Raw genomic sequence first — 26,008 nt, 5'->3', positions numbered from 1 at the left:
CTGCCCACTAAAAGGCATTTTTATCAATGCAACAGACCTGTTTATGTTACTAAAGAGTAACAAAACAGGAATCAAATTCAGCTCAACTGGACTACAGTGTAACAGAATACCTACACCAAGATGAGCAACAAGGTATTTTGTGAATTCCTCTTTTCCCTAGATACTACTACCTTTCGGTCCAGTTCAGCAGTAACACAAAAAATATAAGTTATTCCATCGCAAGCAAATTTTTTGAGCGTTTACAGAAGTAGAACTACTATCTATAAACAGGTGCTCTGATTTTCAAATAGCACTCCAAGAACAGGCAAAAAGCCTGCAGAAGGCATGCAGCCTGTCACCCTGCAGGAATCATGCTCGATAAAGGCAGATCAAACAAACACCTTCCGTCCAAATTCGCACCAACTTAAACTCTCGCTGCACTCACTATGGTTCAAACAAAGACTCAGTGACCTAAAACAGCTGCTTAGAATATGACATCAATTTTCACCATGTTCTATTGTACGTTTTTAAAAATGCAGTTTGAAGTACAACACACATGCAAGAAGTATACTTACCGTACAACATCAAAATTTTGAACTGAATCATTCCAAAAATACTTCACACTGTGATGCGTGAAATAACGAATCTGCAAAGACAACAGACACAGATATTAACTGGCACCACTTAACACCTCTCTCCTGACTGACTTTATTCTGGGCAGTGACAGTAAGTGAATTTAGAAAAGCTTCACTGAAAAACAAATACTTTTCTCTCAACGTAATCTTTCAAGCATTCCACAGTTTCCAGTAAAAGGTTATTTTGGGTGTGTTCCACCCAAAGAATGAGTTAGCCTTCTAGACAAAAGCAGAAGCTCAGGTGTGCTGCACTGTGTTTACTCTCAGTAGTACTTGAGATGCTTGACAATTAGCAAGCACAGTATTGCAGGTGTACTTACAGGCAAATATTTTTTCGAATCGTTTTTATTCTCTTCTGCGGCAGATTCACAGAAATGAACAGGATGGCCATTTGAAACCTTGTGTACTATACGGTTAGGATTTTGTAGGGGATTGGCTCCCAAAGAAGGCATAACGCGAACCTTTGCACAAAACCATATCTTGAATTCATCCTTAAAAAGGGGGGGAGGGAAATGAGTTAGTTGAAAGAGCATTTAAACAGCATTTTACTACAAAAGCTGTAGCAAAATGTGTCAATGGCAGATAAAAGATTAGCAGAGCCCACCCATAATTACAGAACATATCCCCAATACCAGTTACCTTAAGAATAATTTTCTTTCCACAATTCTAAAAGCATATTTTTTGCACCAGAAGATCTATTTTTTTGCAAGCAATGAATCTTGGTACCTGAAGTTTGACATATTCAGGCCTTCACAATTATTCTGTAGTGGGAGGAAATACAGGATTGCTATGCATTCAGCTACACCCACCCCACAGCTTCTGATAACTGAGGACTAAACACAAGGTCATAACGAGGGACTACACATAGCAATTGTGCAGGAAGAAAATCTCCTGAAATCAAACAACACTGGGGTCAATAGTTACACCTTATTTCAACAAATATATCTTTGCCGAACAAGGGAGGGGAAACTTGCAAACCACATTATCAGCTTATATGAAAACAGTCTCTGTTCTGTAACTTTTGATGACAACAGCATTCATGTATTTAATTCTTAAAATGGAAAGCTAAAGACTTTCTTTTTGCTATGTCAGCTGCAAACAGCTGTGAGTCTTCCCATGCAGGCAGTAAACCTACATACAGTGCCAAGGAGCAACAATTCTGCAGTGCTGTTAAACACAACAATGTCTACACTGCAGGCAAGGATTTGTGTATTCCAGCAAGCAGGAAGAAGGATGCCAAGGAACTGCAAACTGGGAGAAGCACATCCCCCTCTAGACTTACAGTTGTTCTCAGCAGAACCACTTCACAGTCTTTGAGCGTAGTCCTTTTGCACGTTGATTTCACACGCCACTGAGGCATCCAGTAGAGGAGGAGGAGAAGAAATCCACCAGAACAGATCACTCCTACAGTAACTAGCACCAACTTCCAGCGACACAGATCATAGCCATAGATCTCCTGCATGGAAGTAGAAACAAGTAACAATGACCCTCTTAAACTACTCTGGTTCGGGATGCCAACATTAATTTTTCATAGCATGCAGTATTTAAAGGAAATCAAATTTCAAAACCATTTTCTCTTCTTGCTTTTCTGGGGGAAGGAAAGATTTAAAACCATTTAGCACATGGTGGAGTGGCAGAAAAAAGGAACACTGTTTTGCTCGGTCAGAAATATAAACATCAGTAAAAGCCTGACAGAGGCAGCTCACCCACACTGTGTGAAACATTTCACTGCAGGACCTGGCTCCTCTCTATACAGCTCCCTAAGGACCAAGGCTGCAACACAACCTGCCTTAACTCTCACTGAACGACATTTTTGACCACAACACAGCACAGGTCAGTAAACATTAAAGAGCAAAATCATGTGGTTTTGTCAAATGCTGATTTTACAACATTAACATTTGATTAGCTATCATATACACTTTTGAATTACTGCAGGCTGAATTTCATACTTTCTAAACAAACCTGTAAACGTATTTATGAAACACTACTTTTAGTGGTTTGTTTTGCCTGTCATTTAACAAGAAATGGTACACAATAAACTGCAAGTCACATTCAAAGGTTCTGTAACTTTCACCAGCTACAAAAATCCTCTTCTCCCATTAAAAACCTTAAAGTATTCAGTGTGCAAGCACCAACTTAACTTGATGACAGCCAGGAAAAGAAAACAATATAGCGACTTGCTGGATGCTGTGTTACATTCCTGAGTTTCACATTACATCATTAGATTATATTTCCTGCTGTAAAAGGGCAATGAAGTTTCCCATTGAGTCCCACCCATTGTCCATATCGACATCAACTTTTTGCAATTTTTTTTCTTTTCATTAAACAGTATTAGAAGTTGTTTAAACTCCTTCCCTAAGAAAAGGTTTTTCAAAAAGTTTGTTTTGCCACCTTCTCAGCTGACAAAAAAGCAGAGATAAAGCCTGTTATCCCCAAAACACTTCTTAGCAATAAAAATAGGACAGTGAAGGATAGTGGGAGAAGTTAATGTCTCTTTTTAGGGCAAAATCAAATTATTTCCTCCAAAAAGCAATTATTTGAGTGATCTGGTCATAAGCACCTCCTGTTGTACAATGTATATGCCCGCTCTCTGTATTAAGAGTTGTCTAGTGAAGAACAACATTTCCTAGTTGTGTGCACAAGGACGGAATAAGGACTTTAATTCACAGAAACCTAAAATTTCTTAAAAAAAATAAATAAAATCCCTATATACGCAAACAGACTAGAAATTTAAAAGTCAGCGTCTGGTATTTTCCTGTCAAAGCCTAATTCTGCATCTTCCAGGACAAACAGTAAGAGGTATCATCACTCCAGTAGGAAGCAAAGTTTATGTGCTACCAAATACCCACAAAAGTTCTTGTCAGGTCCTTGAAGTGGGTCTTATCTGCATAAATAAAAATATGCAAAGTACGGTCATGTTATGAAGCATTAACCTGTTTTAAATGCCAAGAAAAAAGCTCCAGGATTTGGAGGTGAAAAAAAAACCCAAAAAGCAAACAACCACCACCAAAAAAACCAACAACCCACTAATTTTCGATTTTCATTTTAAAAAAGAAATGTTAAGTACCAAAATGTGTTATCTACTGGACTACTGACCTCAACCAGCTTCCAGAACCTTTGCAAAGGCTTTCAACAAAAACCTTTCCTATCCCAAGACTAGATTTCTTAACAGCAAAAATATTATCAAGGATAACCTTATAAAATTGATAAATTATTTACACTGAGACAGTCCATTTCTTGATGTAATGTGCCCACTTTAGACAGAAAACTCTGAAAATGTTTTCCTTTCATTGTATAGAAATAGATGTACAGAATTCATTACCATCTCATCTTCCTCTGCTTTATTGACATATTTCTTTTCTTCTTTCTCCATGTTTAGTATGATATGGAACTTCTCGACTTGAGATATGGAAGACCTTCAACAACAAAAGAATTAAAAATTGAAGCAATATCACAGATTTTATACCTAAGTTTGAGGTTGTTTCAAACTTTCTGTAAGTGCATACACATATATAAACCACTGCCAAATATTAATACAGATCTTAAATTTGCACTGTTATTAGTTTCCAGAATTAATGATCCAAGAAGTTCTATAAAGCTTTAAAATTGAACATAGGATGAATATAAGTGCATTACTGCACAAACAGCAGGCTTGGAAAGAGGGGGAGGAAATTCGTATCAATTTAACTAACATTCTACACGCAGCAAGCAGTTTTTGGTACATTCTACAAGCTTCATGAGGGAAATGTAAATTAAACTTGTAAAAAAAAAAGCTTAAAAGTAGGTCAATATTACTCATTTGTATCACTCTATATGTAATAGCACCAATCAGATGCTTTCAGAAGCTGGGTTATCCTTTGAGAGGAAAGGCACTGTATCCCCTGAGATGTGCATTTCTTATCCAAGTAGAAAAATAGGTAGAAGCTAAAAAAGGTTTGATCCCCAGTTTAGTATTTCTAAATCAAGACATTCTCAATGGTCAGCCTTTCCCTTCTTTCAGTATTCAATTTCTATCAAAAGGTTGATTTCTCCTTGTAAATCTCTCACAGTTGCTGATCTTGAGTTGCTTTGAGGACTGATTATGATCGTAAGTTTCATGAATAGGGAAAGACAGGAAAAAATATGAAGCTGCCTGTCTACAAGATTAATATAGGGCATACAGATCCTTACTGCAATAGGGAAAAGCTACAAAGGCTACACCATACTATGAGGCTCATCAGAATCTTCAGCATCACATAAAATAGTAAAATCAAAAGTATCATGTCAAAAACCTAAATTTTTGAAATTAAAACAGCATCTAACCTTCACTTGGGCACCCCTGTCCTGATAATTGTGTACAATGTCTAATTAATGCACCCATATCGTACTTCCCCAGGACCAACTACCACGGTTAAAACCACTGAACAGCCAGTGCTCACCTGCCAAGACATGGATTAATCATAATCCTCTACACTGACATGGTACAGCTTTCGATTTTATTTACTGCACTTACATAAATCTCTCAGAAAACAGCACTTACTACCACAGCATGTAACCAGTCCTCAAGTATTAAGTCATAGCACAAGTAGTTATTGTAATTGTCCTTTTTCAGGCTGTTATTAGTACTAGGTAGCACAACCATTACCAACTTATTTGCTGTCATTAACTCCCCAACATTTTCACAAACCAAATCACCAGAGTCCAAGTCAGATCCCCTCGAAGCCAGCCTTCAGATCCATGCACTTACATTCATCAGCAATGCCAACTTCAAGGGGTCCTTCCTCCCCAACTCCTGCTGCTTATCAACATCATCACATCCTCACATATTTTCTGCAACCTACCACCTCCTTTCCAGTTAACCCCACAAAGGAAGCAGGAATCCAACAGAAAAGGTTTCTTTCACTGCCCAAATCTGGGTCTCCTCAGAAATCTACTCCCACTGTTGAATAAGGTCCTAATAGAAGAAACACACACTCAAAGCAGAGAATTGCATCACAACACAGAGCTCAGTCTCAGGTGAGAAGCAGCTCAGCACTTCATAAATTTAGTGCTTGATACAGCTGGCACTTTGTTCTGAATGGAAGAAAGCTAATTTGGCAACAACTGTCTCCTTTGATAGAAACACCAGCTCACACATTCCTTGCCTTGTTAAGATGAAAATTTTCTATTGCTATCCAACAGTAATCTATAATCTTACTGCAGGTTTATTTGGAAATTAAACTACACAAGTCTTGCAAATTCTAAACCACACTTTTGTTTAAATTGCCCCTTTTCTTCACTAAGCAGCTTTTTATCCTGGGAAAGATATAGGTATATATGTAACCAGTTAAAATCTGTCCTAAACCTACACAGGATTGCCAAGAAAGCTCCCGAGGACAATCTTTAAATTAATCACATCAAACAATTTTATGTACACCATACAAATCACATTTTCAATCAAGAAGCCAAAAAACGTTCTGTGTATGTACAGAATTATACTTCTAATAGCGTTCACAGCTCCAGAAGAGAATTATTAGATTAATCATACTTGAACTAGTGTGCTCTTAAACAAACATGCACTTTCCCGCTATAATGTATGGTAACATCAAAAACGGTGCCTGCAGGCAACACTCCAACTGGACAGACACATCGAGCAACAACTTGATACAGGAAAGTTCCAGTCAGCAAAATATGTGCAAACAGATTCCAGATCAATCTATCTCAACTGGAATTTTCATATGGCCAACATGTCAGCACAGGTGCCTTATGGAACACCATGGCAACACGAGGGAGAAGTGCAACTGCCTTCATTTAGAGCTATTCCACTACAATGAAGGAGCATCAAGTTGTGGGTCTGAAGAAGTACAAGGGGAAATCTTAGCACTGAGAACACCAGCGATAATTGCTGTGATTCAATGAGTTCTGTGAACAGCTAGATAGAATCAAACAGGGAATACATGAGGAGCATTAGAAGGCTATTTTTGACTCGCATCATTAACTCCATCTGCATTATTTTATACTCATACGAACACACATTCTCAACATTGCACATACTGCCAGTAATTTTCCAAATTAAACTCAAATTCAAGTCTTTATACGTAGAAAACATTAGAGATATTTTCTTAGTTGATGGGTCATGAAAATAATTTCTTTTCCGCAACGAAGAACAGCATTCTTTCTCCAATCATATCCCTTCCAGCACACCATCAGCCCAGGCTCATCATCAAGACCTCAAACAGGTAACTGCTTTGTTTGTCTCTCACTGCCCTGCTGAAAGCTGGGGTTGAACACCACCACAGGGACTCCACAGGGCTGCCCTCCTTGGGTGACTTCAGGCTGCTGGGTCAGACTGAAAGAATGTCACCAATTCAGAAGAGACTTTAGCAATCTGCTTTTGATCTTCTTTCTATAACATGGGGGGAAATTAAACATTTCAGTACTTTAAATCTTTAATCAAAGATTTCAATATAAGCCTTGGACTTTTCAGACCATGACAGAGTATGACATTTTACTAGTACTCAAATTGAAGTGAGGTTGAAATCCACTTGCAATAAGCAACATGGCCATAGGAATATTCAAATATAATGTGCCTCTGATGCACAGCATAGGCTGCTGCTCAGTTTCTCTCTAGTCCAAGTTCCCTGGAGTGAATAGCTGAAGAAATCCTCTCCGCCTTTAACAAACTGAAAATAGAAACCTTTTAAAGAAAGGATTTAAAACCAATGGAAATGGTGAAAGTTACTGCCACTCCATTCACATAATTTTTACTTATTGAGCTACTACTGTATAGCTAAGCATACTCTAGAGACAGAAATAGGAAAGATCAAAAACGTTTGTAAAAGAAATGCTGCTTGCCACTGAGATCAAGAGAATAAAATCACTTGCAATATTTTAGAATAACTCAGGGACTTTTTAACAAATAGTCTAGAGGTCAGGTGAAGTGTCTGAACTGCAAATACTTCTAAGAGCATACATTTGACTCACAAGCTTAAGCAGTAAATCCGCAACTTTGCAAAATACAGTACATCAAAACTAAATTAAACAATTTTTTATTTGTCTCCATCCTAAAGAGTATGTAGCTGTGAGTAGGACAGCACCCGCAGCTTCAGATTTAAGATGACACTATTTTAGAGCTAAAGTAAATCACAAATTGGATCACTGAAGAAATTGCAGCAGAGTACAGGGCTTAAAACTAAAGGCATCCCCCAGAGTGAATAAAATGCTGCATCTTTTCTGAATTACTACACCAGTAGGTATTTGTTGTTCTATCCTGACTAAACAACCAAGATAGCAGCAATTTTACCAAAATATTTATAGGCAATAAACATTCGTAGCAACAGCATAAAAGATGCAAGTGACTTCATGGCATGTCTATTAAAGAAATTGTTCTAAAAACACCACAGTAAGTCTCAATCAGTACACCTGAAGAGTTCCGCAAGCAACACTTTTGAAGGAGCACTGGCTTATCCTAAGTCAGTTTCCTAACAGTTGGCATAATTAGCAAACTACTTCAGTGCAAATTTTACCCTTAAAGTTTGATTTAGGAGACTTGGGAGGTAAGAAGCAAAGATATCTTCCATCTTTTCTCTTCATTTGTCCCAATTCCACAATCCTTACATATAATAATACCCTAACTCATATATATATACACATTGCTGCCATCAGTTTATTCTTCCAGTTTTTCATCCTAAGTGGAAATTTCGTAATTTCAAGAGAAAAATTTCAAGGTCTGGAAAAACTACAGCTACAAAAGAAACTTTTGATATTTCCTGCAATCAGTGGGTAATTTAAATCCCAAATTTCTCAGATTAAAATATAATTTTTAAAGCTGAAGTCTATTAAAATCCATTTGTGGATATTCATAGGAAATTATCAAGTTATTACATTTACTTATGCTCTGTTATCATCTGTTTGCTTAAAATACACGAGTAAATAAACTAACACATTTGTATGTTGAACATTCCCTACTTTATTCTTTTCAGACATTTGTAAAAACCCCTGTGATAACTAAGAGTTTCTCTTACCACCAAGCAGTCCAGCAGCTGTCCTCTGCACTTGCTTTTGTTACCATGAGTGAGCGAGGCAGTTCTTAATAACAGAGACCCTATCTACAAGGGAAGTCCTGACAAATGAACTATTTTGTCTAAAATCTAAAAAAAGGTCTCCAAGGGCTTTTCAAACTGTTATCAAAAGATTAACATATCAAAGAAAATTTGGCACTGCTTGGAATGTTATGTTTTGGGGTTTTTTTCCCCTCTTCCCTCCAGTGTGGCTGAACAATTGCAAGACTGTGGTCAGACTGGCGCAGAGGCTGCGCTTCCAGGCATCAGCAGCCCATCCAGCTCCTTCTATTCAAAGGATAAATGCCTCACCAGCAGCCTGCAGACAGTTGCAGGTCCATGCACGAGCCCTGATACTATCTGCCCAGCCAAAAGCATGTGTGCTTTGGACCAAACCCTTCCTTGTATTTACAGCGGTTGCAAGTGGAGGCAACAACATTCATTTTGAGGAGCTAATCGATGGTAAAGGCGGCAGTTCAGAAATACACACATTTCTCACTCTCAGCATTTTACAGGTTATCACAGAGCATAAATGAAGCAATCAGACACACCAAATGAGACGACCTTTAGAGATCGAGTGCTACAAAGCTAAAAAAGGATAGTTGGTCACTACCTGAATATCACAGAAAGAAGTTACTTTTCTGTACAATACAAGGCTCAACCTGCTCTGCTTTGGCAAGAACATGAAAGGCAAACAAAGACATGTAGCAAGGCAGACAGAAAAAGTAAGAGACTTGCATGAGAGAGGCCGAACTTCAAATCCACCTATGTGCAAAGATTAATAGGAGTAAATCTTACCCAGCTCCCTATGTAATCACTATCATTAAATAACTCAAACACTGTAAACTAATACAGGAAGAAAATTAAGACAAAAACCCCCTGACTGACCTGTCTAGAAAACAATCCTGGTGTTGATCACACATTATTCGTATCACTCGCATCCTGATCTATTGTCTCACCAAGTGACCCGCCTGGCTCTCCTGGATCCAAGAGGGCTACTGAAAAGGTTAAACCTCCTCCTTCAGAACTTATTTACAATAGATGTATCCTACACTAAGAGACACCTTGGAGCTCTGCAGTAAGTTTCTAAATAGCCTAGTACCATTAAAAGCCTTTAAGATTTCTGAATGTAAAAACATTTTGGAAGTAATCTTCAACTGTATCCTGACTAGGTGCCAAAACACAGGAAAAAAGGGGTGTTTTTTTTTGAAACTAGAAAGCCAAACGTTATTTAGGTCACGCAGAAATTAAACATTTCTGCACTTTACGCCAATAAGGAATCAACCTGACAGGGTTACAAAGGCAAATGTTTATCACCGGGGCTTATTCTTGTTCCAGTTACATGAAATTCCCGCACACTGAAAGCAGTTACCAAACACTCCATTTTTCCAAGCATTACAGCAAAAGTTTTCTGGATTCAAGCAATGGACCTAAAATGGAGATAAGAGAACTGCCTTATGTGCACAAAGCACAAGCTAATGCTCAATCTCTGCCATATTGGAAGTTATTAAATTAAAACTGAAGAAATACTCAAACTAGAAGTACCACAACAGGCCAGGAAGAGGAATGAATATATCTTCTGACAATATATTCCATTTCAAACTACACCCAGCTTCTTGGGAAAGATGAAAACTCAGCCTGGGCTATAGTTGACCATTAACAGAAAAGGATGGCAGTTCATTTTCCAAAGTGACTGACAGAGGGCAAGTGTATTCTTTTGTCCTGCCACAGAAGCCACCTTTCCACTTCACCTTACAAGGGTCATGCACCAGGTGTTGCACAGGGCCATTTGAAACATCCATGGAGGTGGTGCTTTGGAAGACAGAGCTGCACTCGTACTTCAGGCCAAAAGCCAAAAAATGCTCTGAACATTAAGTGTATTTCGAATTTGAATGCTATAATATGCCCATATGCATATACAGCACAGTATCTCTTATCTAAATACTGCAGTAAAAAACAATGAAAATACAACTTCAAAATTATTCCAGAAAGATTAAGAACACCTTTCCTCCAGACCATGGAAACATTTCTCAGACATAAAAAAAATCTGCTCTTGACCCGAGATCTCTTTTGCCATCTTGCTAATGAGACCTCCTGGTCTGTACAAACTTGGCAGCACTGCCCATGTAAAGTTGCATTCAATACATCCACATTCAATATGTCTTTAATATTTATCCTGTCAGAATTACCAGCAGGCAAGGAAAAAAGTTCTAGGTATGGCTTTGGAGAACATACTCCAAAAAAAGTGCACTTTTAAGTGGAGTTATAAAAATAGAAGGAAAAGTCTTATCAGCTATTGCTACTTGAGCTTGCAGCTCCTGCCCATGCCAACTGCCAATGAGTTCCACATACAATACCTGAAAAGCTGAACCTAAAACACTGGCTTCATTTAAAACATGCTGTAACAATAAATAAATTGACAAGGACACAAGGCTAAGAAAAAGAAAGAATCAGAAAAAAAACAAAGATTAAAAAATATTTACAAGTACATTCTTCTCAAAACATAGCATATAATATGCTGCACAAGCTAAAAATCAATCACCAAAAAGCAATTTTGAACACATTTCAAGCTTTCAAGAGATGAAACCAAAATTTCTGCCCACAGTGTCTTGGATATAAGTCGCATATTTACTTTCCAGTCCTTCTCCTTTATATCCTAAGATATCGTATTTCATTATCTATAAAAATAATGTACTATTTCCTAAAATTTCTCCACTAGTGGCTTTTGAAACAGATGAGCAGAACCTGCAGCCACTCATCATGAAAAAAGGACCAATTTTAATAGACTTGCAATTAAAAAGTTAGGAGTCTATTTAGAAGGCTATAAGAAAGCCCTGCTAAAATGCACATCTTGACATCACCAAACAGTGTGTTATCAGGATTCATCATTGGCCTCGTGACTTCCTCAAAGGAACAAGTTTCCAAGTTCTTTTTTATGGATTCTCAGTCTCCAAGGAGCTCCTCTACACACGTATGCCGGCACTCAGCATTTTTGCTGCTCTGGTAATTGCCACTGTTGCAGTGACAACTTCCACTTAGTACCCAGGACCAGCCATGGTTTGTGCTACATCCTGGACTCAGACAGATCCATATGTCTGAGTTGCAGCACAATGCCAGAGACTTCTCACACCACCTGGCAATTCTGACACCACATGTGAGAGTCTCTTTGCCTGTTTCCAAAAGTAAAACCCATGTCACTTAAAAAACACCGTGAAACTGAAGCACAACCCTCTACAAGTGATATACAACTTAGCCAAAGGTCTGGGGCTATCACGTTTTTGTGGCCATGAAAACCAAAAGGTTATCATATTTCTTCACCATGCACTAGCACTAAGCTTACATGAGTAGTTTAAATGCATTTGTAAAGCTTTCAGTATTATTTGAATGTACCTGTATTTTTACAAGCATGTGGTTAACATTACAAACACAAAAGATACTCTCCTTAAGAAGCACCCTAACCCTGAGAAATGCACCTTACAAGAATGGAAGCTGATGTAGTTTACAATTCTCCAGTACCTTGCAGCTGAACCCTTAAATACAAAGCTATCCACATAATGTACAACAGATGCTTGGGTAAGACATACAAACTAAAGGAACTATGGAAGATTAAAAATCCTCCAACTGTATTTTGAAAGGAGTTAAGGTTATAATTTGTACTACAAACAAAGCTTAACACTTTAGTCAACTAACCAAGCTCTAACAATAAGAATGACATAATAGTTTAATGAATACATGGAAATTTTACAAGTACACGAGCTAAATTTTAACAAAGCCCTCCACTCAATACCTATTTTATCACTTCCCATCTTGGGCTTTCTGTTATAATACAAGTTTTTGTTTCTGTGTTTAGGTTTAAGGAAGACCATTGTATCCAACAATCACCAAACCAAAATTGTATTTACATTTGTAGAGTGTATTCTTTGTAAAGTATACTTTTTGCAGGCTGTAATAGCACTTGCAATGTTTATAGTAGAGTACATGCTACATTAAGGACAGATAATGCTACATCTAACAATAAAGTCAGTATCACAATTCATCCTGATAACAAAGTACTATAGCCAATACTATACTCAAAACTTACTTTCTTCCCAGTCTACAGATCACTATTCTCAGACCACTTAGAAATGTGTTATTAATGTAGCAGCACATGCACAAGTTGAAGATATATTAGAAGAGAATTTAGTAGAGCTGTTGGTCATGTCAAGGACAATTAGACAAGAATTTTACCACCTAACCTTTCCAGCATCTCATTTATCTGACTTCAGGTGGTAGTTACTCACCGTAATGAAAATTTTAAACTGATAAATCGAGCACCAAAAGCCAAAATTGCCCAAAGCTTGTTCCCACTCGTAAGCTCACAGAAATAGAGTCTTTCCTTGTTTCCTTTTTAGGTTTCCAGATCTCCTACCTAGCTGCCACGAGGGAAAGATGACCTGTCCCACAGTCAGGGAATCCAACAAAGCATACATTTATTTTGGATGCTTATTGTTTCTTTTCTCTCTTGGAAGACTATTCCAGACATTTGGGTTAGAATTCACAGGCTGACAACTGAGACAATGAAATGTTTTATTTCTTCTTGGAAGAGAAAGTTAAGCTGTTTCAAATACCTTGGGCAAGGCATGGCACCATTACACCCAGCATGAACTTTCAATAGCTGAGCACTGAAGCTGCTTCCAAAAAAACATTCCTTTCTCACCCGAGGCGTGAACTTCACTCAGTCCTTCTTTCTGATTAAATAACCAACACTATTATGGCTAGATAATGGAGATGGCAAACATGCCCCATGCCAGCACCAAGAAATCCACAACCATTCTATCAGAGAACTGGGAGTCTGAAGACCCAGATCCAGCAACAATGGGTCCTTTCAAGGAAGCATTTCCCCTCAGGGGCTGTGCCAGGAGCCCAACCTTTCCTGTGTGGCTGCCACCTTATTGTGCAATGCAGAGTATCTGCTTCCTGGGATATATTTGCTTTTGTAGTATGGATGCTCAATAAAAGGAGGCAATGACTTTTTTTCCTCTTCCTCTAAATTCTTGGAAAATATTTTTAAGGTTAACGTAAGAACATTTGAATAAATTTTTCTTCTCCTTCAGGGAGATCATCAAGCACAACCAGACTAATCACAAGAGATGAACTTTCCTTTAAAGTTTAGACATTTAACTTTTGTTTCCTCAGAGGCACATACAGTTGCACACAGCTATGGCCACAGCACAGTCTCACTCATCATAAGCAAGCAATCGGCTTTAGCATCTTTCTTTCCCATCCTAAGTATGACTTAATACCTTTCACTGCTTTCAGCCAAGCCTTCTCAGACAAAGCAGCAGTATTTCTCTAGTTTCCTGAAGTCACAGTGTAAAACTCAAAGATCCTTAAGTTCAACTATGTAACTGCTAAATGCACAAAGAGTATCTTCTAAAATAACAGAAGCAACTCCAAATTGTACTCATTTCTAAAAATGTGTTCTGTAAGAAAATCTATACATTGAATCTGGGGTTTCTAATGTTTACTGAAAGCACCATTTTTTTAAATAGTCATAATAAATTTACAAAGACTCTCAAGTATGCTGCACATTTACTTTACTTAGATCAGGAACACTATAAGGAAAGAATTGTTCTTGTGTTCAACCAACCCATCAATCACTAGAAATACTACACATGACAGAAAATGCTAAAGCTCTAAATATCATATAACACAAAAAAAAAAAAAGTTACAAGATTGAATAAAAGAATTTAAAAGAATTTAATACAATTTAAGATGTCACATATTACAATGTATTTGCCTTGATCTCAAATTTACAGTGACTGAAATAAGTAACAGAAAAATCTGCAAATCAATTTCATTCAGAGATTAGACTGCTGTAGAAAACAATTTCCTTATGCACAGGAATTTATACAACCTGACAGCTTAGCTCCTAAAAATAATGAATTTACTCTCACAACTACCACATGAGATAACATGAGAAAACCAAGGGGTTACTTTCTTTCCATAAAGAGAAGATTGACAAAGACAAGAAGAGAACAGACATACAGGACTGTAACCCTTAATTCAATGCCTCCATGCCTGTAATGTAAACTCTGGCCCACATCCATTCAGCTACTACATCCCAGTCATTCAGAACAGTCCTACAAACCTAGAAGAGCTTTAAAGATTTAGTAAACAGTTATATTTCAGAGAAGAGCTTCTTCAATCCATTAAATTAAATGAACTCCCCACAGCCTAATACAATACATTTCATCATTACCTTAAATAGCTCCACTTAAATGATACTTTGCAGTGCTTTTGTGCCTCCTGGGAACTGAACGACCTCCACAGCATCAGCAGTGGGAGACATCTCCTGTATAACAGAAACAGATTCCAAAAGTCTGACACAGGATCTCCCTTCAACTGCTGCAATCTTCTCAGCACTGATGACTGTGAGTAAAGGTCTCAAGTCTTGTTTCTCCTGTAAGTAATAGCTTTTGTTTGTCACTCCATTTATAGTCAATTTTCATCCTGCAGGCTTACCTTAAAGGAGAAATTCCCCCTCAACATGTCATGTCTAGAACACTATTTATGTCTGCATTTGAAATACCTTTTTGAGAATTTTTCTTTCTTTCCTAGCCAATACAATTTTTTATAACAGTACTAAGAGATGTAACTGTTATCCATCATCTCTGCTGTAAGGAGGAAATTTAGTTTTCTTAAAAGCAAGACAAATGTTTCAAGGACATTAAATGTATCAAGGAGTGCTTTTTCCTCAAGCATTGACCTCGCTAACAGAAATATCACCACCGTCTAGCCAAATATTCAGAAGTAGTCTCTTCTCAGACCCCTCTGCTCCGGATGCTTTACTCAGATTTCCCCCTTTAGCATTGTTTTTTTCATAAATGTTGGGTTGAAAACAGAGGTTACCTTCCTAAAGCACCATTAAGGATTGCCATGATATTTCACATGCAATAAATGCCCGAGTAGCTTTTACTCCATACCCTTTGTATCAAAGAACAGAAAGCCAGGTTGAAGGTTAATAGAGCAACAGAACAATGTTCCAGAAAGGTCAGATCAAATGTGCACTTTCCCAGCATCCTCAAGAGTAGCAGTCAAGGAGAGAGCACTGGTAGAGTCATATAATGATAATCCCCAGTGCGCACCCTCCAGTCCCAGGGACTTGTAGGTTAAGAGCTTCGTGAGCTAAATACCCTAACATTTTATTTAATAGTAAATGGATTTTTCTTGGGATTTTTAAAATCATTTTGGGGCACGTTTTAACCTTGGCAACATCCTGCAAAGAACTCCGGAGCTCATGGAGAATGATTCTGACCCTCAATCTAACAGTTTTAGCTGAAGCCTCCCACGTCTTGTATTTGAAGGGACAGTAAAGTCATGCTTCATTTACTCCCTTCCTGACACCTCTAATTCTTTTATAAAACTGTTTTATCCCACAGCCTTCAATCTCCTCCATGCAGAAACAATTAACAGCTTCCCTTCCAGAGGTCATTCCATACTTCTGATCATCCTTGTCAGTACCTTTCAATGTCTTATCAGTATCTGTCAACATCTCATCCCCAATAAGGATTTCCATGGGACAAATAATACATTAATGCCACAAATAAATGAGAAAATAGTACACTACACAAGTAGCTAATTAAAATTAGTTAAAAACCATTAGTTAATCTGCTGGTCACATGAAGTGCTGATGATTTTTAAAAAATCATCTATGGAATAGAAGTATTAAATACCATTATGTATACGACAAAAAAGTACACTTCATGTGGACATGATTTTGTGTTTGAGCAGGAGGGTTGTACAAGATTACCTTGCATCCCAATCTCAGACACCCTGGGGGTCTGAGATCTCACTCATCATACCCAGTACATTTTCATTAAAGAACAAACAGTGGTGGCTCACCAGATGAGACATGTAAAACAAACATTTTTAATGACTTTTCATAAGTCACCAGGGAATTAAACTGGCCATCACTTCAGTACTACATTCCTCCTCATCAAGTCCCATCAAACATAACAACGACTTCACAGAGTTTTTAAAAATGCATTCATTTTTCAAGGTAAAACAAAAGAACTCATGAAAGACTCAACCACTACCACAACTCATCGTATGAACATGCACTTCAGTTTCTCCTTGGCCACAGCATTCAGAAGAGGAAACTGCCAAGCAACTACTTAATCTGAATATAAGAAAAATATTCAAAAAGGTTTTGAAAAAGTCTGAAGCTCTAAATATTACATTATTTCTATGGAACATTAAGAAATTAATCAGACACAAGTTACCGAATTTTTACTTTCAAGTTGATGTTATAGATATCAATCCCATTTTCATAGCCATATACAGTAGATTCACTACCACACTTTCAAAATTAAGAAATATTAACCTAGCTTAAATCAAAATTAGTATCCAAAGAACAAAGATGTTCTCTGACAGAGGGAAGGACAGATAAAAAACACACACTTCAGGAATCTAGCAAAGATAAGATGGGAGGATAGAGTGAAACACCAAGCGATGATTCACCACAAAATACTGCCCCACGAATTTAGTAAACTGAACTGCACAAGTACAGTTCAACATCCACAAAACCAAAAATTACAGTCTCCAAGGAAAATGAGCTTTGCAAAAGGTAAACTACTTCAATTTAGCAATAGGTCAACAAAAAGTATTTTCTCAGGGTGAACACCAAAATATTTTCAACCCAATACATTTTCTCTTGACAGTACCTTAATAAACCAGCACAACTGTCTGACTACAGGCTGTGTGAACTCTTCTACCACATCCATCAACACTCATGCAAGTGTTACCCGACTTCAGGTGGACAAACAATTATGGCATTCAATGTACTATTTCTTCCCAGACATTTATGCCATCAGAGGATAACAGCAAGTAGAAAAAAAATTAGGTACTCTACGTTTGTTCCACAAACATGATACAGACTATGCGAATTCAAAATACTTCACGCTGAAACCTGAGCCAAAGACTTCTATGGCCTGTTCCACCAGCGGAGTTATGTGCACCAGCAATCTCCAGTAAAGGGACAACTGTAATTTAACACACATAGTCACTACGGAATTGACCATGGGCTAAGAACTGGTGTTACAAACACTTACCAGCATCCCAATACCAGCTTGAGGCATAAAAGTCCTCCATAACACATGCTCAGTGTGTTATCCTCAATTATGCCAACAGTCTCACTACTGACAAAACCTGTCTCTCTCCGGGGAAGGGATGTTGCTGGATAAAGGAAAGGATGGCAGAGGGAAGAGTGCTACAAGGATACCTATATCTGCATGCTACAGAGTAAGGACTGCCAGGTTGACAAGACCATGAGTTATTTTCCATTGTGCTCTCCCCCTACAAAAGCCATGCAATTCATGTGGTGAAATGTGTTCCTACATCGTTGCCTGTTCATTACCAAAGTTATTTATGTTGGAGAAGAAATGGTCACAAAAATTGCAACTTATACTGCAAACAAAAACTAAAATTTGTAGGTGAACTAACAAAAGTTAAGAAGTCAGGAGCCCAGGTAGACTTTCAACCAACAGAGACTGCACAATAGTGGTTTTCCACTATTTTTTCCACTATTTCCACTATTTTTTCAGTTCACTCAGATACATTACATCTGCCTCTGCTCCAGACACATGCCCTTCACCACAGGTCGATCTCACCCAAGCACTAGATAGCCACTGCAGCAATACAACTCCAAAGAACAACAAACAGGCAGAAGCTGTTTCATCCATACACTCTTGGCATTTAAAGTCTGGCTGTCCAAACTGGACTTAACATCATTACTCCTTTCCACAATACAAGTCTTCAATATTCAATATTCAATATTAAGGCTCAGTAAGTGCCTCTAGCAATAAAGCAAGGTTATGATGCAGGGAAGTCATGTCAGGACATGGTATGACAGGAAAATGCACAGCATTAATTTGTTTTCACACACTCCAGTTTTCTTGCAAATTAATTGCTGAAATAGAAGGAATAGCTGGATCCTTTGTTTTGTCATGCAGACTACTGCAGACAACCAAAAGCAATTGTAAGAGTGCATGAAAATAATAATATATAAAATAGCATGGCTATACTCACAGTTGGACTTTCCACTTTGCAATGGGTCCATCCTCACTTAGTGTCCCTGTACTGGTGAATACATCAAAGCATGTGAACTTCAAAAAGATCTTCAAAGCCAAAGGTGGACCTCTGTAACTGTGCATTATAGGATTATCACCTGAGTGTAAAGCAGTAATCTGAAGCTACTAAAACTACTAAATGAATAGAAATTCATCAGTGCTCTGCTATGCTTAACTCACACGCACACTGCTACCACGCAGTACCTCCACCATGGAGATGTAGGACATCCTGATGGCTCAAGAAAACTTGCTCTGTTGGCAGGAGGCAGCATCCAAGAGAAGACAGTAACACCCAGAACACCGTATGTTTCCAAACCAATACAAGCAACGTGATTCTAACCTTTCAAACCTCTACAAGGTCTAAACTCAAATGGTACAACCAAGAGATGAACAAAAGGAATCCTGCGTATTTCTCCCGCCTTGCCCCAAACTTGACATCAACTAGAACTAGAATCTTATATAATGAGACAAAAGGGACATCAATAGTCAGTTTAGTCTATTCTCCAACCTAAAACCATATAGCAGTCTTTCTCAATACAAACCTGTTCTTCATGGCCACCAGTAAAAGACTTCTTAAAGTACTATTTTTACTGTGAGAAATGTTAAGTTTAATTGACGTTTTCCATGATGAAACTTAATCCCATTTCAACCTGTGCATCACAGTCACTGAAAATAGCATTTCCTTCCTACAAATCTTTTAAATACTTGAAATCTCTTGCATTCCCCTTAAACTCCTCATCTCTTGCCAAAATAACCTGGATTTTCTTCCACACTTATGAAGTTGTTTCCTCAAACTGTGATCACTTCATTTCTCTACTCTGAACTCTTTCCAATTGGTCCAAATTCTTCTTGAATTTTGGCACCCAAAACAGATCCTGTCTGCAAACTGACTGTATACCAACAGCAAATAAAGCCAACGGATTTAAACTTTCCATCTCTCAGACAATACTCCTGTTTAAACACCCCAGGAAGATATTTGCCTTTTCTGCAAACAGCATGACACTGAATCATGTTCAACTTGTGATCCAGTACACCCCCAGGTCCTTTTTCTAGTAGCTAACCAGTTATTCCTCACCCTGCATTTCCACAGCTAGCAATTCCTGCCTGAGTGCAGTACTCTCTATTTCCCTATTGAATGCCACGCTATTTTTGAGGTTATTTTGAACTCTCATCATGTCCTCCAACACATAGGCCCTGAGAATTTAATAAGTACATTTAATCAGCCAGTTGACTGATGTTTTCATTAAAGGCAACTGCCCAGAACAGAACCCTTCAATGTAACGTCTCATTTTAACACCGAATCGTTAATTACAGTTCTCCAAATAGGATCATCTACCCCCAGATCATGCCTTCATTTACTTACGAGACCATTAAAATGAGGTAAACCTTATTAAATAAATCAATCAATCAATCAGGAGACAGAACTTCCACTGCTTCTGCTCTGCAGTAAAAAGACACTGAGACTTTGGACGCAATTACTTTTCCCACAGATCAGTTCATGCCACTGTATCTTCCAAGCACTTGAAAATAGAATGTTTGCTTATTAGTCTCAACTCATGGAAAAAACTGAGACAAAGAGAACGGTCAGATTTCAACTCCTCTTCCTCATCTCTCTTCCACTGTAACTGTCTGAAAACTCATCCTTTGCCAGTCTTCTAGTACTTCTGAGTATTTCTAAACAACACTTTTTAACTGTTTTGAGAATTGTACAGTGCATCTTATCAGGGCCAGAGGACACAGAAACATCTAGGGGAAGTCCACTGTAGTGTAAAATACTACCTTAACACAAGTATTAATAAGATTAAGCACCTGCATGAAACTATGTGAAAGAAGACAAGTAAAACAGGCACTAAGAACTTCAAATGTTCTGCACCTTCTAGAGATGCATACCCTCCCAAGTGAGACATTTCCCAAACTTCTTCCTACTATTAACATACTTCTAAAGGCTTTTATGGCTCTTACTAGTTGCCATTCCATTTGCACTTTGGCCTTTGCAATATCTGCCTCTACTAGACTTTTATACAGGTTCTTCATAATGTGACTTACTTTCACACCCTACATATATTTCAATCTTGCATCCAAAGTCAGTAAAAGCTCATAATGTAAGTTGGTACTTTCTCTCTTCTCAAAATCCTTTCCAGTTCACTGTTCTATCTCCCACCCTTTAGAAGAATCAAGAGCTCTGATTTCACAGGCCTTGCCATTTATCACCTTTCATTTTGACATCTTCCGGCTGGAATAAAATCCAAAGGAGTTGCCATTTTTGTTGCTGTATGTTCCCTCTAAACTGAAAATATCACTATCATACAACTTTGCTAAAGGTCAAAAAATAAAGAGTTGGGTATTTTGATTTTGAAGGATGGCCTTTTAGTCTTAAATACCACATAAAAATCTCAATCCAACTAAAAAGTAATGGACTTGCTATCAGTTCCAGTACCTAGTCCTCTTCCAAAGAGCTGCTTTAAGATGAAGGATGCAACGCCACAATTCTAATAAACCAGAACCACAAAAAAAGAAAAACCGCTAAATTCTTTCAAATGAAAAGCACAACGTAAATACAGAACAAATGCAAAATGAAGCTAATTCTGGTCAGACTGATAGGATTACAAATGCCATTGACACTGCACCACTTCAGAGCACACTGTTAGATTCCACAGTCTAAAGGACCCCTTCCCAATCTCAACCCACACACAGAGCTCTATGAAGATGGTGCTGAAGTTGTACATTTTAGAAAAGGAGTAGCAAGATACAGCACTTCAGCTTCTTGTGTAGACATATCCATAACTCCTGAACAGAAACTGTGAATCACTTATCCTTTTTTATTTAAGCCTGCCTTTCAGCAACCAGAGATTAAAGTTTACAGTCTTATTTCAGTCAGAAATAAAGGTGTCAGACTTGGAGCTATAATACAACCACAGTTTACTACAAAATGTTCTATGCTACACAGATTATTTAACTAAGGAAGCAGCTTTTTTATGAATGAAAACTATTTTTAGCTCATTGTGTAACAGTGAAAGGGAAATATTTTAGCATTACTGTTACTTAAAACATTTCTTGTCAATGCTTAATTGTGACATTAGGATTTTTGGACTAGGATTTGTTTTGTATAAACTCTCACATGCTAAACATAATTAGACCCAAGCACTAGTCAGAATGTTGGGGTTTTTTAAACACTGAAAGTACACAAAACCTACTCATCTGCACAACAGCACAAATCCAGACCCAAAGCAGGTTTGACCATACTAGATGCCACGTTGTGAAGACCAGTAATCCCTGCCCAAAAGAACATGCACTTAAATATAAGCTCTGTTCTCCAATGCAATTCTTGCAGACATTTGAAAGGTGAGTCTAAACACATGCTGCACAAGCACTTTCATATTACACTGATTTTGTTTGGGCACTGAGAAAATTAAATCTAAGGAAATCGCTTTTTGCTACTTTCCAAAACTCAAAGTATTAGAATAATTAACTAAAGGACTTTGTTTCACAAGGCAATAAAGGAATGAAATCTCTTCTCTCCATGCCAGCTACCATCAGGTTCATACCACACAGACATTAAACAAGGAAAGTGTTACAACTGTTCTCCCTGGCCTGCACAGCACTAAACTCAGACATTTATCACACCAGAAGTAATAATTTCTACAACAGACCTCGGACAAGCTGAGTCAAAGTAATCCCTTGTTGCAGATTTCTGTTGTTTACAGAAATAAAGCAAACAGTATCTGAAACTTCCCAGAAAAAGAAACAAGGGTGCAATGGTCAAAATGCTTGAGGAAAACCTAACCTTTCTGTGTCAGATTTCCTCTATGACCCGGGCAACCCACTTGGACTTGGCATTAACAATAAAAAGGTATTTTATTCGCACGGAACAAATGGAATTTGTCTCCTTATGACTGAAAATCTGTGTCTTCTTGACTGCTTTATATATCACATAAGGACAGTGAGGATACTACCTTCTCAAGGTAAATAAGAAAAACTAATCTGAGAGTTCCACATCAATAGTTGGGGATTTTTTTAATTTGTTTTTTAAAATAATTTATTAGGACCACAGCAAAATAGCTTGTCTGATGCACCATGCCTGTCACATGGCACACTAGTAGAACAGGACTGAATCATAAAGTTTCTCAATCATTCAGCCATCATGATGCAATTTCCCTTCCTGCTCAGCAGCCCCCACACTTCCTTGCCAGGCACTGCAAGGCAGTAAGGACCTTTCGTCCCTCTATCTCCACGTTAGGGATGAATTATTGCCTGCCCAAGTCATGAAGTCCTCCCCAGAGCAGAAACAAATGAAATACAGGAACAGACACTTGATTCTAGAAGACAACCAACAAAAAAATTAAGGGCTGAGAGCATAATGAGCTCAAAGTCTAGAAAGCAGCACTGGAGGCACCGCTGGTCCTGGGAGGTATTCAGGAAGGTGGCAGCTGCTGTCCAGCACCTCTGCTGGAAAGAAGAGCCTGCAGAACTGCTCAGAAACCTTTCACTGTTTTTGCCTCCCTGTATCACAGTCAGCCAGATTTGGCCAAAACCAAAGTTAACAACATCTCTCTTACTCATTTTCTGAAGCACTTTACAAGCTGATAACCTTGGAGAACATCAGTTTTTCTCTGCTGACCTCGGTGCTCACACTGGACCACTCCACGCTGAGTTCAAAGTTTACGCACTATATTTTCTTTATACTTTGCAAAATTGTACTTGTAATGAGGAACAAGAAAAAGCAGCTTACAAGAGTAGCAGTATGTAGCCGTCACTGTCATGCCACATACCAAAAGAAACATCCCTCACTGTATGTGCAGTAAAGACCTATTGCTGTCACCCATGATGCTGTCACACGTAAATTAAGTTTATGAGGGTCTGACTTACACCACAGAGTAAATTTAAATAATGCCAAAAAAAGCGCTGTTTCTTCACAGGTTCAAGAAAATCAATATTCTACAGGACATAACAGTGTAGTACAAAAATCAGTTTTACTTTAAGAAAAGCTAAAAGTAGCAATTATTTCAGACACAATGGCACTGATGGCATAAAAACATCGCTAACCTGTCTGAAGAGCCAGTGTGTGGACAAATCCCATATATAAAACGTCTGAGTCACCTACAATAAAAAAAAATAAGAGTCAGGGTAATGAATAGGCTAAATGAAACGTAACCTTGATTGCCCTTACTACGAAAATACCAATACAGTCCTAATGAGTGCATACTGCAAAAAAAACACATTAACAAACTCTAAAGCTGGAATAAAACTCCCAGCAACGTCAAACAAAGAGGAAGCAGCCAACCAGCATGGCCAGACAACCCTCAGTGCTCATGTTAGAACACTTTGGAGTTCACCATCTCCCACTGCTGGAGGCTGTGTTATCTCAGCTTCTTGAAGGGCTCCAAAACTGTCTTCCAACCACAGCACCTGCAGGGACACACTGATCCCAGCAGGCAAGCCAGAGCACTGGTGGTAGCAGCAAGCTTTTAGAGCCAATACTGCAGATACTCATCAAGTTCTTCTTCACCTTAAGTACCAATTCCGTTTCAATTCTCAGTGTTTAATTCACCCGACAGCTGTTTACCCCTGAACAAGCATAAACAGGCTTCCTCTTTGGCATGACGCAGTGGTTGTCAGAGGTGCTCGGAGTGCGAGATCCCCGTCTCCAGAGCTCAGCTGATAGAAAAGCACCCGGTAACATTTGTCAGCGGCAGCAGAAAGCACTAACTCATGTGCTGAAAAAAGGACGAGACACACTGCGTCCTCATACTGGGCTGGGAAAGTTTCTCTGTGGTGCAGGAGCACCGACATTCCGCACCGGCCCCGGCACTGCAGCACACGCTGACGTGTGCCCGGCCAGCGGAACGCGCTCGGTGGCCGGGACCGCAGGCCCCGCCGGGAGCCGGGCTAAGGGCACGGAGGGAGAGCCACGTGAGCGCTGCCCGAGCGCTGGAGACCCCCCGAGGGAGCCCCAAAGCCCGGGGCGGCCCTGGGGCGGCGCGGGGGGGCCGGGCCGGCGCGCACGTGTCCGGGATTCGCCGGGTGCCCGCGCCCCCGCTCCGGTCCCGCGCCTCCTCCGACCTCTGGGCGGCGGGGCTGACCTGGCCTCGGGACTCGCGACCCGGCAGCGGCCCCGCCGAGACTCGGCGGGAACCGCAGGCGCCGCCGGAGGCCCCGCGGACCCTCCCTCACCTGCTGGGCCGTGCCCGCGACCCCCACTCACCGGTGGCCTCAGCGCAGCCCCATCGCCGGCGGGGCGGGCGCGGGACCGGCGCGGGACCGGCGCTCCCCCCCCCACCCCGCCCGCCGCGCGCGGTGCCGCTGCCTCGCGGGGCGCGCGCGGATCCACCGCCAACCGGCTGCACGCGCCGGCCGCGCTGGGCGGGACCGGGCGGCGCAGGGCGCGCGCGGAAGTGACGGTGAGTGGCACGCGCCGACCCCGCCCCGCGCCGGAAAAGGCGGGGCCTGAAGGGGGAGGGGCGGAGCCTGGGAGGGGGCGGGGAGGCGATGGGGGCAGGGGTTAGGGATGTGGGGACTTGGATATCGGGGGACATGGATATGGGGACATGGATATGGGGACTTGGCTATGGGAGACATGGCCATGGAGGGAGAGGTCTATGGGGGGACAGCTGTGGGGAGCTCTGTGGGGCAGGACACGGGGTCTCTGAGGCAGTGGGGCCAGGGGTGGGGGTCCTGTTGGGCATCAGTAGGACAATGCTGGAGGTCTCAGCCGGGGATGGCAGTGGGTGTTGTGTTGCAGGGCCTCACCCCAGGGTGGGAGCAGAGGCACTTGGGGGTCCCCCAGGTCATGTGTGCCAGCCATGGGGTGTCCTACAGGCACTGGGGGCTGGATGTTGCCCCTAAAAACTGCAGGGAAGATATCCCTGTGCAGTCAGGGCCAGCTCCTCCTGTTGCCCTTCAGGGTTACCTCTAAGTCTTACGTTGCCATGGGATGGGGGAACTGCACCGGGCCAAAACCGTTACAGCTGCTGTTGGAGGAATGTGCTCCACTCAACACAGACATTTTCACCATAGTGGGATTGACAGCCAGCCAAGGTGCCAGAGGAGCAGGACACTGTGTAATAAATGTGACCACTACATATGTAACACTACATATGTTGTGGTGACAGAGGGTGGGATCAGCTCATGGAAAGCCCTGTAAGGAATGAGCATCCTGGGAAGAGGCACCACCTGCCAAGGGGCTCCATCGCCCCATAGACACATCAGACACCAGCTCAGCTGTGGGACATGACCCAGTCACCCCAGGTTAAAAAAGCCAGTGGGTCAC

General features: G+C 40.0%; 1 protein-coding gene across 3 annotated transcripts in view; it reads right to left on the bottom strand.

Moving 5' to 3' along the window:
- Positions 1 to 25,039, bottom strand: part of ATP13A3 (ATPase 13A3) — a 62,375-nt gene extending 37,336 nt beyond the window's left edge. Inside the window, exons 1-7 of one of the 3 annotated variants that reach the window (XM_050308019.1) lie at positions 24,944 to 24,992; positions 23,785 to 23,838; positions 14,874 to 14,966; positions 3,937 to 4,030; positions 1,897 to 2,070; positions 935 to 1,105; positions 555 to 625 (exon numbers count right to left, since the gene is read on the bottom strand). In XM_050308019.1, coding sequence (XP_050163976.1) covers positions 555 to 625; positions 935 to 1,105; positions 1,897 to 2,070; positions 3,937 to 4,030; positions 14,874 to 14,947 — 584 coding nt within the window. In that variant the 5' untranslated portion in view covers positions 14,948 to 14,966; positions 23,785 to 23,838; positions 24,944 to 24,992. Of the gene's footprint in view, positions 1 to 554; positions 626 to 934; positions 1,106 to 1,896; positions 2,071 to 3,936; positions 4,031 to 14,873; positions 14,967 to 18,700; positions 18,717 to 23,784; positions 23,839 to 24,943 lie in introns of those variants that run through there. The other 2 variants (XM_050308021.1, XM_050308020.1) reach the window with 2 other exon arrangements.
- Between the last annotated feature and the right edge of the window lie 969 nt (positions 25,040 to 26,008).

Source organism: Myiozetetes cayanensis, unplaced genomic scaffold (assembly GCF_022539395.1).
Source record: "Myiozetetes cayanensis isolate MyiCay16 unplaced genomic scaffold, myiCay2020 scf13, whole genome shotgun sequence".
Lineage (NCBI taxonomy): Eukaryota > Metazoa > Chordata > Aves > Passeriformes > Tyrannidae > Myiozetetes > Myiozetetes cayanensis.
This window is presented reverse-complemented; position numbering and strand designations above follow the sequence as displayed.